Source organism: Physcomitrium patens, chromosome 13 (assembly GCF_059467195.1).
Source record: "Physcomitrium patens ecotype Gransden chromosome 13, ASM5946719v1, whole genome shotgun sequence".
NCBI lineage: Eukaryota > Viridiplantae > Streptophyta > Bryopsida > Funariales > Funariaceae > Physcomitrium > Physcomitrium patens.
The window spans coordinates 2,021,562-2,035,619 of NC_143422.1; the positions used below are offsets into that span (position 1 = coordinate 2,021,562).

General features: G+C 38.4%; 2 protein-coding genes across 3 annotated transcripts; both read left to right on the plus strand.

The window, feature by feature from the left end:
- The first annotated feature begins 7,093 nt into the window (after positions 1-7,093).
- Positions 7,094-9,093, plus strand: LOC112290383 (auxin-responsive protein SAUR32). Of its 2 annotated transcripts, none has more exons than XM_024536570.3 (2): positions 7,094-7,801; positions 7,917-9,093. In XM_024536570.3, exon 2 carries the CDS (start codon positions 7,977-7,979, stop codon positions 8,463-8,465), a length of 489 nt encoding a protein of 162 aa, XP_024392338.1. In that variant the 5' UTR covers positions 7,094-7,801; positions 7,917-7,976; the 3' UTR covers positions 8,466-9,093. The 2 variants fall into 2 exon arrangements, with proteins under 2 accessions (XP_024392338.1, XP_073394282.1); XM_073538181.2 differs by having other exon boundaries at positions 8,011-9,093.
- Positions 9,094-12,326: 3,233 nt separating this feature from the next.
- LOC112290385 (auxin-responsive protein SAUR50) lies at positions 12,327-13,816 on the plus strand. The gene has a single exon (XM_024536572.1). It carries the CDS (start codon positions 12,616-12,618, stop codon positions 13,072-13,074), a length of 459 nt encoding a protein of 152 aa, XP_024392340.1. The 5' UTR covers positions 12,327-12,615; the 3' UTR covers positions 13,075-13,816.
- Positions 13,817-14,058: the final 242 nt, after the last annotated feature.

Here is a 14,058-nt window from a genome sequence, read left to right on the forward strand (position 1 = left end):
TCATTCTTGTCTCTATATATACTATCTAACTAAGGGCTATATGGCGATGTTCTATAAGACCTCCAATATGTGTTGACTTTGTAGGACACATGCCTTGACTTACAAGGCAAGTTTTTCTACATGTAGGCCACATAGTTAGTTTGGTCTTCAAGCTAACAACATGTGTGGCACATGGCCAACTTGTTGACCATATTTCTAATCCAAAAAATCAATGAAAGACACCTATAAAGTCAAAGCATCAACAATGAAGCTTCTAAGAAGTTTCTATAGTAAATATTAAAAAATTAACTTACTTTTATCTACTTTTACTTACTTCTACCTATTTAACATGTAATTATTGGCTTACATGCGTCTGTCCATGACACTCTATCCTCATTCTTATCTTGTCCACAATTCTTCTTGAGGTACCTATCTACCTACCTTGATGGCTTCTTTTTTGTATCCCTCTAACCATATTGCCTTGGCTTCTTCTACCAACTTTGTCACTCCTAAAAATTCTAATGATGTACAAATGTAAAATTTAAAAAACTTCATAATTATCAACTGGAGTCCAATAGAAGAGTTTGGCTCACTTATTCTACTATATTGATAATATTTCCTAATATCAAAATTGATTTCTAATAGTTCACTTCAACTTAGCAATTCATTATTTATTCCTACTATAGTGTTGATTTTTATTTGTACAGACTAAATATTTTGAATTAAAATCATCTAAAAAAGTAAAATAATTATGCATTAAATAAATAAATAAAATATAATAATAATGTCATATTGTTTAGCTAAAAAATTTAATACTAAAATTAAATTTAAACTTATTTTTAATAATAAAATAAATTAAAATAAAGTAAAGTAATTTTATAAGTAATATTTAATAAATGATATTAAAAATTAAAATTAAACTTTAGATTAATAATAAATTTAATCAATTAATAAATTAAAATAATATTTTTAATAATAATCAAAATTAATCAGCACATTTGTTTTGTAACAAAAACATCCTTCTTAAATTAAATAAATTCTAAAATATTCAAGCCATTAATTTACTATTTTGCCACTTTTTTCATATAAAAAAATGATGCTTTTAGTACAAACTCATACAACATAATAAGAAAAAATAAAAAAAATGATATTATCTTTAAAAATTAAAAAAGGTTATAAATTTTACCATCAATTAATTTTTCTATCATTTAATGGCTTTCAACAAATTTTCTAAAGATGTAGCCTTAATAATCTACACACAAACATTGGATACCAAAAGAACATAAAACTCCATCAAGCACCAGTATTTATTCAATCAGATTTGTTTCCATTTGAATTGAGCACATTTGCTACGTGACATGAATAACAAAACTTCACAACAAATTCTTAGCTTGTAGTTGATGGCTGTGCCCCTTGTGCCTCTTTAACGATCACCCTGTGATAAATTTTGAGCTCACAGTTAATCACCGCGCCCCTTGTATCTCTTCAACAATTACCCTGTAATAAATTTTTTAGCTCATAATTGATTACCACGCTCCTTGTGCCTCACTCACACTTGGTCACAAAATCCTAAATCAACTCACACTTAATCAGCTCACACTTGATTACAAAATCTTGAATCAATTCATACTTGCTTCTTAGTTGATGTAGCTGCAAACCTCGTATGTGGAGAAACAACAACGATCTACATTGATTTTATTTACAACCAGAGCTTTTTGGATTTTTTCCATGTCGCCCATGTAATTTTGAAGATTAAAAACACCCATTCCAACCACAACATGAACACAAACAAATCAATTGCCCGTCCATAATCAACTGCCCTATGTATGCAACTCCATTAATGCAAAAATTAATTTTTAACGGTTCACAGTAACCTATTTCTAGTACAGCAAATTCTTTAGATTGATTACAGTTTAACTCATTTCTACTAGACTCTCGACCTATTTTTGACCATAAAATGTCAAAATTGGTGGACAATAAGTTGCTGACTTAGCAAAAATACCTCACACCTTACAGGTCAAAAATAAATGGTGGTCGACAATGGACCAGCTACTTTTTATTGTAACTTTGATATTCTCCGCATGCCAAAAACATTTGATAACTTTGATCACTTTTTTGGCTACTCAATGCCATTTATGGTGGTGTCTGATGCACTTATTGGTATGATTGGTTTCTACAAAAACTATTATACTTGGTTTAAAAAAGAAAATGGTTGCATAAAAATTTAACATAGATTTGAAAAGTCAAAAGCAAAATTATTATTAAAGAATACAACTTGTTTAGATGATAAGAGTAAAATGGAGCATAATTTTTGAAAAATATTAATCGAAGGAATAAGCTTCAAATTTTTGAATTGCAATTCAAATTTTTCTATTTTTATTTATAGTAAGAAACATTATATAATAAAAAGTAACTAATGATAAAAAATTTTATATACATAATTGAAAGAATTATTTTTACTTCAATTAAATTTTGAATTGAATAAAATGATTTGTAAAAATCATCTTAACTTTGATCATCTATTATTTTGTAATTCTTCTTCTATTTTTTGTTTTATTTTTTAGTTTTGCTCCCATGTATGACTTCATTCTTTTGTATTTCTTGTTTGATTCTTTACTATGGCTTTTTGTTTTATTGTGTGTTGTGCTTTTTATTACAATCTTCGGCTATACTTTATTATGTTTATATAATCAGGTCTATTTCTTTATTCCTTTATTTAATCTTAGAATGATTAATGGTAGAAGTTGATTGTTAATGGATTGAGTGGCACTTTGGTTATATAGATTTTTATTCTTATGTATTTATAAGTCATTTTTTTTTTCTTTTCATATTAGATATTTAAATTTTTCTTTTTATTTTTTAAAAATAATAAAATATTAGATATTTTATAAATTATCAAATTAAAATATTGTAAAAATATTTTTTTCAACGAACTTAAGAAGAAGTGTCAATAAATCCTAAAAAAATAATGAGTTTTGCATGTTTTAAGAAAATAATTAAATTGCAATATTTTCAATTATTTTAATTTAAAAATATATATTTGTAATAATAGCTTATTATGAGATACTAGATAATAATTTAAAGAATATAAAATCTACAATAATATTTTTTGTTATAATAAATGCATAGTATAAGTTTAAAAGTGCAATTAAGAAAAAATTTATATGATGTACTTAAAAACACACAATTTGCCATAAAGTCTCTCTAAAGAATGTATCAGCACTTTTTATAAATGTATAATTTTATTTATTTATTTGTTTATTTATTTATTTATTTATTCATTCGTTATAACATTACAAATTTTTTTTTAGAATGTTGTGTTCGGCTGCTTTAAAAAAACTTGTAACAAAAGCCCATGGTAAGTGGAGTTTTCCAACTGCATTACTAGTTTGAAGAATAAATAAGATGAGTTGATACCATATAAAAATCATAATAAAAATAGATATTAATAATGAGAAAATAGTACGTAAAAATCATGTGAATGTTATATCTCTTCATGGGAGAGAGAGGTGGTTGTGATTAATTTATAAGTATAACCATAACTACGTGAAAGTAGTAGAAAATCTATTAGCACTACCGTTAAGTTGTAAACGTAACACAGCTTATGTAAGAGCCCCTTCCAAGGAAAATAAACAACCATGCTGGCAAAACCAACGCAGAGATATCACACAGTAGTTGTGAGACAGTCATGCTGAAAGCTTTTAACCACTGCTCATGGCAACTTCAGTAGCCAGAGCCGATGCTCCCACTGTAATCAGAGACTGAAAGAACTGTTTCCGTTGATAACCAAGCTGAATGGTAACTTGGTCATCTTCGCCGTCGATATACTTACGCATCATGAGTTGACAATCTAAATCGTCAGCATTTAAACACACAGACCTGGTTAATAAGTGGTTGAAAATCGTTGAAAGTGGGCCAATGTCGTGGGTGAAGAATCTGTTCAGCCTGTGTCAAAGCCATCCATTGCCAGTATGAGTTCAGAACCAGTGATATCTGCGAACTAAACTGGAAGTTAGTGCTGAAGAAAAGCACTTCAATGTGACTTCGTTACACTCAAGATCCCTGGTTGTCCAGAGGAATCGATAGCCACGAGTAGGGATATCAAAAGCTCACTCAAGAGCCCATTCATTCTCGCATTCACCTGCATGAAGTAGTCCTTCACAAAAAAATTCAAGCTCTTCATCATCTCTTCATCATCTCGAACCTGGCTAGTGCTTCGTGCGGCTGAGCTGAGACCGCCATAGTTATCGAATTCAATATTGCCAATCTGCATGACGCTACTGATCTCGTGTGACCCCACAATCACAGGTGGTGTAAAAGCGGGGGAGTCTAGATGTTTGGGTTGGAAAAGATTCCGAGTTGGAAACGGGCCTGCCACATCCTCATCATCATTAAAGTGTTGCATGCTTTCGTCACTGACTCGGCATGAACAGTTTCCATGGAACCCATTTCGAACAGCAATGCAGAAGTGGATGGAAGGACCCACCATATATTTACCTGGCTCAAGTTCGCCTATTAAAAGGAAGGTCAAAGTCGTCTTTCAAAAGTCTAATACTATATTGCAGGAAGGAACCCCTGGGGCTGCAACCTGTACATAATAAGTGCCACCGCACACATTTTTTATAGGACACTCATTACAAAAATCGTACCATATTGTGATTTTCTTGCGTAGTTTGAAATAAGAAGATAAGATTGAAAAGAGATTCAAAATATATAGTTTCTTCTCGTTTCGCCGTGTCATTCATATATCAAATCAACTCGTAAGCTTAGGATATCGGCATTTGTCAAGGCAGAGCGGTGAGTCAGGGCAGTTTCAAACTGGAGTGTGTTTTGAAATCAAGCTAAGAAGACTGTGACATGTAAGTAATAACACAAAGACCACACTGGTCAATGAATCTAATCCTAAAATACGAGGTAAGAAGAATTTTGAGAACTTCGTATGATGCAGTATGTTCTATCTCATTATTATCTGTTCTTCCAGTTGATACGATGGAAGCTACCACCCCAAAAAGAATTAACATTAATACCCTCTCACTTTCGGTACAGAATCACCTCTCTCTCGAATGCGTTACCGTTAAGAACTGACGATCCACAGATCTAACGTGAACCGATGGAGGCATCAATAACTACTCTGAAGTTGTAGGATGGCGGAAGTAATGAGCAATTCATTGGTCTAAGAACCTCCAGACGCTACAATCTCAATCGATGAACTCGTACCGAGCTCCATGTTTTGTTTAATGGCTCTAGGAACCATCTACTTAATAACTGAAGTCTAAATGGAAACTCGCTCAAAAGCATTGTTGTTCAAAACCTCTCTTTTCCCACTCTCACTGGCTTCCCTGCTTTCAAACAACAGATGAATGGATCAGGTCGGGGAAGCTTTTATCCACTCCTTCATCGACGTGACTAGACTACATGGCAGCACAGTCAAGCAACACATGAGGTGGTTGTCCCCCCGAGGATCGGCTACATTCATATCTAAAGCAGGACGACTTGCCAAGCATGCACTTAAACCAGGTTTCAGGTTGTCCTACACTTCTTCCCTACCATTTCCTAATCACCTGACGACAGCTACATCACACAAAGAGCAATGACGATTACTGGAAGAAAAAAGTAGAACTAAATACATGGACCGGTACGGTTCTTAAGTACAATCACCAAACAACGGTAGCCGAAAGAGCAGCATGCTGTAGACGAAACGGAAAGAAACTTACGACCTATTTATCGTCAAATCACATCACACTGATGTAAGAGTATAGGATGATTTGCAGCTCTCAAAGGAAGTATTGCTTCATATTGAGAGACCGGGGGCATTGAGACAGTTGCTACAGAAGCTGCCGCGCATTCTCGATTCATGAGACCTGAAGAGATGGATTGCTCGATTTGCTGCACTCGCTACCGTACCGACACTCGGCGCTCACCGACTAATTCTCCTTCGGCCGCCACTTTGACACGCGAATATGGATGGAAACTTTGTGCTCAGCCGGAGTGGGCTTTGTTCCGATTGGATCTGTACATTGGGAACAGTGTGAACTGAGTGCTTTAGAAATAGTGCTCTTTTTCATTTATAGTTTATTATCACCATAAAAATTCAAGTGCAGCAAAAACCATTTAACTAATGCAATGAGTGTATGGAAAATATTTGTTTGAAGTATATTTTTTTAATAATTTCTTTAATGAAAGATTCGTTTAAAGATTCTTTTTAAATCTTTTTGTGTACATATATCTTAAGCAAAAGTAAGATACATAGTTTTAAGAAATTATATTTGTAAGTCTTTTTTTCTTTCTTCTTTAACTGCTATTTATAGCATTTGAAGTGTAATTTTGATTATTTATTATAATACAAAGTTTACATCATTTGGTAAAATTATAGGAAATATCTAAAAAACTTGAGACTTTTTACAAAATTATAACATTATATTAGATTGCATGCACTGTTAATATACTTAGGTGAATGCTTGCTAATATAATATTAATTTTAGAGAGGATAATGATTAAATCTATTCTTTTCAATTAATTTTTAGCAAACAAGATTGAAATTATTAATTTCATAATTGAAATAAATTTCCACCCAAAAATATATTCATTGACTACGCCATTCAATTTTAATGTATTTTTGAGTGATACTCTTTTATCTTTTTTGTGAATTTCGTATTACTTATTATATTCTTGATCTTTTTTCTCATTGAACCATATTGATTATGATTTTAAGATGTAAATTGCATATGCTAAACTTTTATAATTCTAATTTTATGAATAACGATTAATTAGACGTGTACACACACACACACATATATATATATATATATATATACACATATATTCTAAACCTCAATGATACCAAAATACCAAATAAAATATTAGTTTTAAGAATGTAAAAATGAAACCCACATGCTATTTTCACATGCCAACGTGTGGATGAATAATTGGATGTACGATCAACCTTTTTGATGGATTGCGAGATGGATGTACGATTGTTCTTCGAACGTACGGCGAAACGTACGAAAGCACTTTGGGACGACGAAAAGTACAGATAAATGAAAAAAGTTGAGTTGGATGTAGGGACAGACAGATGGATGAAATTACGGCATTCGGAGTACGAAGATAGTGCCGCAAAGCTAGAAGAGAGTTGCTTGCTAAGAGCGGGGGTTGTCGCAGAGCCAGAGCGAGAGAGATCAGCGTAAGCGTAGCAGTTGACAAATAGCCGTAGTCTCCCTGGAAGACTCTTGTCGTTGCAAGACAATCGTCGTAACGCAAACCCCTTCGTAGAGAGGCAGGATTGTATGGACCTCTTTTACCGGATTCTTCCAGGATCCCTTCACAGACAGATAGACAGATAGACAGGTATTCGTCGTCGTCGTCGTCGTCCACGAGCAGGGTGTACCTGAAGGGGGCTTGTTCAGTCATTGTTGGTCGTCGATAACGCCTATAGATAACACCGGCCTTGACCCAACTCCTCGTCTGATCTGACCTTCATTTTCACCTCGAGGTCTCGCAATTCCTGGAACTGCGGTGAAGTCGACTGAATCTAGTGTGGATGAGTGGATCTCATAGACGTCGGGGTAACTGTAGCGAGTTGTAGAGAAAGCATGGTGTTTGTGTTTACGAGCGCCTTCGAGCGAATTTCGCTCTTGTTTCGACATTTTTGGGGTTTACAGGAGGGTGTACTTAGTAGCGGAGAGAATGTGTGACTGTATCTGATCGTCTAAGCTGTATTTTTCTCTAAATCTGGGTGCGTTTCCAGAATCGAGGAGGGTTGGCGAGTGTCGATGTTTCGCTCTCCACTTCAAAGTGTTCGTGTTCTAGGCATTGGGTGGCTCAGGTGACGGTTTTTAGCTCATCTTTTGCTGCATGCTAGTGGAGATGTAGGTCAACACATGCATCAGAGCTTCCCTTTGTTCCATCGTGGCTGGATTCTCAAGTATCGTGTATTGCAGTGGACATTAGGAGCTCAGTGCCCGAACCAATTCAGTTTTTGTCCATAGCTTGGATCGACCATGGTGAAACTGAAGTGGATCAACGTTGTGTTAGGGAAAATGTTGCATTCGTCAAGTTTTAAGGGCCACGTACCTCCACAAAACTCCAGACGAATAAGATTCATAGCTTCCGCATTCTCCTGCGATCGATCGTTGCGTTCCTGGTGCTGCTCACACCACTCCTGGGAGAGTGTCAGCGACTCAAATCACGACAGCAAAGACGACTGCTGGTCTAGTTCGATGCATGATGTTCCCAGAGGATGTCTCCCCGTGTATGTAGGCAAGGAGCGGAGGCGCTTTGTCATCCCGATGTCTTACCTCAGCGACAGCGTCTTCAGAGCACTGTTAGCGAAGTCTGAAGAAGAGTATGGTTTGAGATGCGAAGGTGGGTTGCGAATTGCATGCTCTCCTAATGTATTTGAGCATTTTTTGTGGTGGCTGGAAGGGGAGACTACCCACTTTTCGGAAGAAATGGAACACCTTTGTTCAGGTTCCTCCAGGCAGATTTGACCCATGGGTAAATTTGTAGCAACTGCCTTTTTTCCGCTACTTGGACAATCACATTGACATATTCTTTCTGGGTTGGAATTCGGGCGGCTCGTAGCTCATGCTAGAAAACCATAGCTGCCTTGAAACAAAGTTAGCATACAAATTTGATTTGGTATGTGCAAGTACAAAGTCCAACCTTAGCATGGCGAGATTATAGAGTGTACATACAATCCTATAATCAGTTTCTTAGCTTTTCCTCGTTCTTGCATGATGAGATTTTAGTAGTAGCAACGGAGTGGGGGCTTGGCACTAATCCTAAGTTGGTCCTCAAAGTTTTCTCTTTTCAGATATCAACTAAAGTGCCCTCCGTTTGAGAAGGCCATGGCCGTTACATTTTGCCCTTCATCATCCTCAATCTCAACACCTGTCTTGAACATTCTCATATGGAATATTGCGGCCAGGTTTAGGCCTCCGATCCGCGAGATAATGCCCAGTTCTGAGAGGGATTCTAGGAGGATTTTGTGTAAAACCAGCCAGTGATTCCTTAGCCTACCAGGATACCGCAGATGGGATTGCTGAGCACTCCATTTCATGACTCGAGATTGTAATTATCTTTTCGGGTAAATAATAATCCAAATGTTAATTGGAATGATTTGTTCGGTTCGGTTCGGTTCGGTTGTACGTACAGTACCATGTGCGGTTCAGTCAACGGTGATGTGAATATTAGTAACGGAATTCGTGTTACACCAAAATTTTGAGTATGTCTTGTCCAATTAATGAACATTCTTTTTTTCCGGGAATCATAGCTTGAATCAATGACAACAGCATGTGAGTAGAATCCGGTCGCAAACTTGTCCCCAAGATTACGTTAAAAATTGGCAAGCAGTAACTATGCGTTTAGAATTTTTTGTACATATGCTTGTCTATCTCCAGACTTCTCAATCAATGGATCCATCGATTCACGTCATCAAGATGATAGTCGGATTTCATATTCAAAACACCAAATCAACCGAGTGGAGGGCACCAGTGTTCAACCATGTCCTCGACCACCAAAACATTATTTTTATTTTAAAGACGATAATAAGTGTGTAGTTCAATTATGATCATTGCACCTGCGAATTCCTGGATCATCATATCAAAAATAAGAAAAAAACACAAGTTCTCCCCCTTTAAACACTTGTAAAGGTTCAGTCCATCGTGCGGACTGCTGAAAACATTTTCCCCATATCCTCAGTGAAAGTGCTTTCCCGCTTCGGATCAATAGTGGATATTCGATTACTTTTATTTTAAGGGACTGGTCGAGCGTACAATTGAGACCATCTCAAGAAATGACGGCGAGGAGTTTCGGATTCCAGTCACATCATGGAAGCGAAAACTCGACATTAAACGCTTTTGGGCCGCAGTGAGGTCCCATTCTGAGGCATTCGCAGTGAATTCTGAAAGTGAAGCTCGGAGCATCAGAAGTGTGAAATGACCCACAATTGACGTAAATCATCCTCGCCAGTGATTATTTTTTCATTTTGTTTCATCAGCAACAAATATACGGGATATGTTTCTCATGAAATTGGATTATATTGAATTTTGTTACGTGTCTGTTGCAACCTCTAGAATCGAAAAACAAAACATTTTTTGGACTTTCAATCGAATTTTGATCGAGTTTGACATTTCTCGGCGGAGAAGTAGCTGAAGGCAATGTCCTTGTCTACTGAAGAAGCTTACTTGCCTGAAAGCACACTAGACGGACAATATGTACCTCCGAAGTACCAAACCCGGACTAAGTACAAAGTCACCAAGTCACTTGAGGCAATAAATTCATCGCATGCTCCCATTTAATTGCAAAGCGGAAACCCATCCTATCAACGGCGCCCATTATAGAGAGACACAATTTTATACAACCAAATACCAGGTATATGGAGAACCCAGTGAGAGCCACGCGTCTACAACAGCAAAACTAAACTAACCTTGAAATTAATCAAATTTCCTTACACGGCGAGTAAAGAAAACGCCACAAGAACGTTTTAGAAGCATGCGTAAAGTTTCAAGTAGTGGTATCAGGTATAACACGGGCGCGACACCGACCTGAACAATCTCGCATCCACGTATGAAATCATTTACCGAAATGAACGGGTGGTATCTGTTCAGTAAAACCTGGACGAGAAAGCGATGGTGGAAAGCGAGAGGACCGACCTGAGTGAAGCCTACGGAATGGACCGAAACGGAACCATGTGGGGTCCTGGTCTGAACCAAGTCCAACTCCTCTCGCACGGCCAGCCATCGCCCACAGTAAGGATGTACTGGAAAGGACGTGCTGCAGTGGGGTCCGCCTTCACCTTCCGTCTCGTGATTCATCATTCATGCCAGAAGCAGCCCGCTTTACTTAACTCCCCACCTACCCTCCTCAATAGGCCTAAGACTAGGAACCTCACCTACCCACGGACTCTTCGCAGCATCCGCCAATGGGACCCACCTCTCGCTTCCCACTGTTTTCTTCTCACGGTTCACCCGATCTAAGCTGAACCTGAACTAGTCTTAAACTCAAGTTTGCTATTCAACAAGGATGGGACCATAACGGATCAGGCAACTGTGGTGCGTTCTAATCTAGGGTGGGCGGTCCGAAATCCAGTGCCAGCGAGCAAAAAAGAGATTCATAGCGTCGTCGCTGATGAACCGCTTAGATGCTAGGAGTCCCACTTTAGATTCTGTGCTGTACGCAGGTTGCATTGACTGCAGGTGCCTGAGACCAGATTGTGGTCGCCAAACCGCGTCGGAACAGACCCTACGGTGCCGTGGAGACTGTGTTATTGTTGCTCAGTTGATCGATCAGCTTCGGTTCTCGCGATTGAATTCGTTCTAGGCAACGAGTCTGTCTGAAAAGTGGCGCCAATAGTTTAGACTGCAGCGTACCTTTTGTTTCGACGTGAAGATATGTGTCGAAATAGCCTCGCCTTGTGCTCGGCCCGCTTCTGATGTCTGTTGCATAAGTGACGCATTCCGACGACCTTAATTCTCCTTTTCTTCTAATGATTTGCATCCTACTTCGGAGCGTATGACGCTGTAGTTAATAGTATTGGAATCTGAAGCTGTCCATATGGATCAGTCAAATTCAAGGCCAGCTGGAGGCACGTGGTTTGATTTGTCGTCTTTTTAATGTTTGACGCTTTGTTGTCTTTTCTTTTTGGAGAAGTGGGGTTTTAATTTAGTCCAGGTTTTGATTCTGCACCATGTGTTTGAATTCATGCCCGCAAGTTTTGTCTCATTGGTGTACAGACAGTACAAAAATGATTTGTATTCATGAGACTGATCAGTCCAGTTTTTGATAATTAAGATTTATTTTAAACTTAAACTAATTTAATACATTCTGTTTCAAAATATGATTAATAACTGAATCAAACACCTTGAGAAAAATATTCTGAAGTTGGAGAATTATTGCATGATTTAGTTATTCAATTTTAAAAAAATTACTTCGAGTGTGCAATTATTTGTCCAACTATTGTTCAGCTGGATATATTTTAGAGACATTTTATTGATTTTACATAAAAATCTAATCATATTTTTAAAACCAAGTAAACAAATTTGTTTGTTACCTTATTTAGCTTTTATCCACTTTCTAAGACTTGGATGTATAATACATGATTTAAGAAATCAGAATTATCATCCATCCAACCAAGTCATATATTCATCCACCCATACTCTCATTCATCCACGATGAGCAACTTCCTAAACCGTGTGCAAAGTCATTCAAAAGTGCCCTTCGACGCCCTCGATGTTCAACGTAGTTACACATGAATGAATGGATATATCATCCATCCACCCCAAAAAATGCATCCTCAAGCAGACTCCCGAAAGTTTCATTCGTCCACCGCCACGCTTTCATGCTATATCGGTACCGTCAGGAAACACGGCTTTTAGTTCGGAAGCGTGGATCCCGCGCACCTTCCGTGTCGGATATGTGGTAGGAAAACATATATGATTCAAGTTCGTGGCACTCGCATCGAAAAGAAACAGCGGTATGCCGAGCTGGCATTTTACGGTGTTGCAAATTAGCCCCGCGTAGCAAAGTTCGACCTTGTGTTAACGCCATCGCCAGCGCTCGCCGTCTGCGCTTGGCGCACAAAGCAGCACGAGGTGGGGGTTGGATTCACGCTAGTGCGGACAGTGTTATTGTGATTTTATGGTTCGTGTGGAATTCAGTAGTTCTAGCGGTCGCACAATGAGGATAGGGGTGTCAGAGAAGATGCACAAGGCATTGCAGAGGCTGCACTTGCATGGCGTCGCCGGCGGGAATTCGCTCTACCAGAACATGCTCAGCGATGCGGAGGTCGATAGCAGAGGTCGGGTGCCCGAAGACGTGCCGGCTGGGTTTTTGGTTGTGTATGTGGGCGATGAGCGGCGCCGGTTTGTGATCAGAGCCAAGACCTTGAACCACGCTACGTTCCGCGTGCTGCTGGAGAAGTCGGCCGCGGAGTTTGGTTACAAGCATGACGGAGGGCTGATTATTGCTTGTGACGTGGCCTTCTTCGAGCACCTGCTGTGGCTCATTGAGACAAACAATCCTTCTCTTTTCAGGGAGGAATTGCGGCATTACTGGGCTTTTTCGCCTGATTACACCACTTGTCACATAGTGGATTGATTGGATCAGAGGTTAGGGAATGCCGCGGAGTTGGAAGCTTGGTCATCATCTGCACCTTGGGCTGGTCAGAACGACGAGTGTAGTGCAAAGTGGGTGGCTGTTAGGCCGAGATCAATTACGTATGCTGGAGTGGAGGATTTGACAAAACAGTCGATTATGGTGTTTTTTTTTGTCTAACGCTGATACGCAGCTAGGATTCTTTTTGTTCCGTTATTGGGGCAGGATGTTTTTGTGCATAACATTTTTTTTTTTTTGGAAGGATTGGCCAATCAACCTTCTGGTCTCAGCATGCCATTAACTTCCTTGTAGCATTCTGTCATTGTTACCATTCTGTTAGAGTAGCCGACACTGGCACGGTGAGCATGTCGGGAGCTTGTCCATTACTTATTATTAATCATTTAGACCATGTTTAGTCCTTTCTGCTTATCTCCTAGTTTGTGGGATTTGCAGTTTGGGACAGTGTAACGTGGGTTAGCACTCTCGGCTTACAGAATTTTGAAAAAACCGCAACATGTAAATGTAGGACTCGGGTTTAGCCTATAACCCGCAGCTATGATATTTCCCATGCGGTCTGAAAGGAGCTGGTATCTCGGTCGGTGTTGCTCGTCCGTCCAAAGAGAATGAGATGTTTCGCGCTGTGGCCGGAGCTCGCAATGACTAGTCAGAGGATTTGTCTACAATTGTGCACGATTTATGAACACGGGCTGTATTATTTGAAAAGATTTTCATTTTTCAGAAGTTATCTACTGACTCACCTGGGACGTTGTTGTTATCATATTACCATTGTTGCAAAAGCGATTAATACTTACCAGCCTTCCTGCAAAATACTTCTGTTGTTCTATAACGCTATTGGTGCTGCATACCGTCTGGCGAATCCGCTTGCTTTCTCCTTGCTTTTCCTGAATGATTGCACGTCACCAACCTGTTGAGTATATTTGAATGGTTTAGTAGTTTGTGAGTGCCATTTGCGTCGCTTCCGGAATA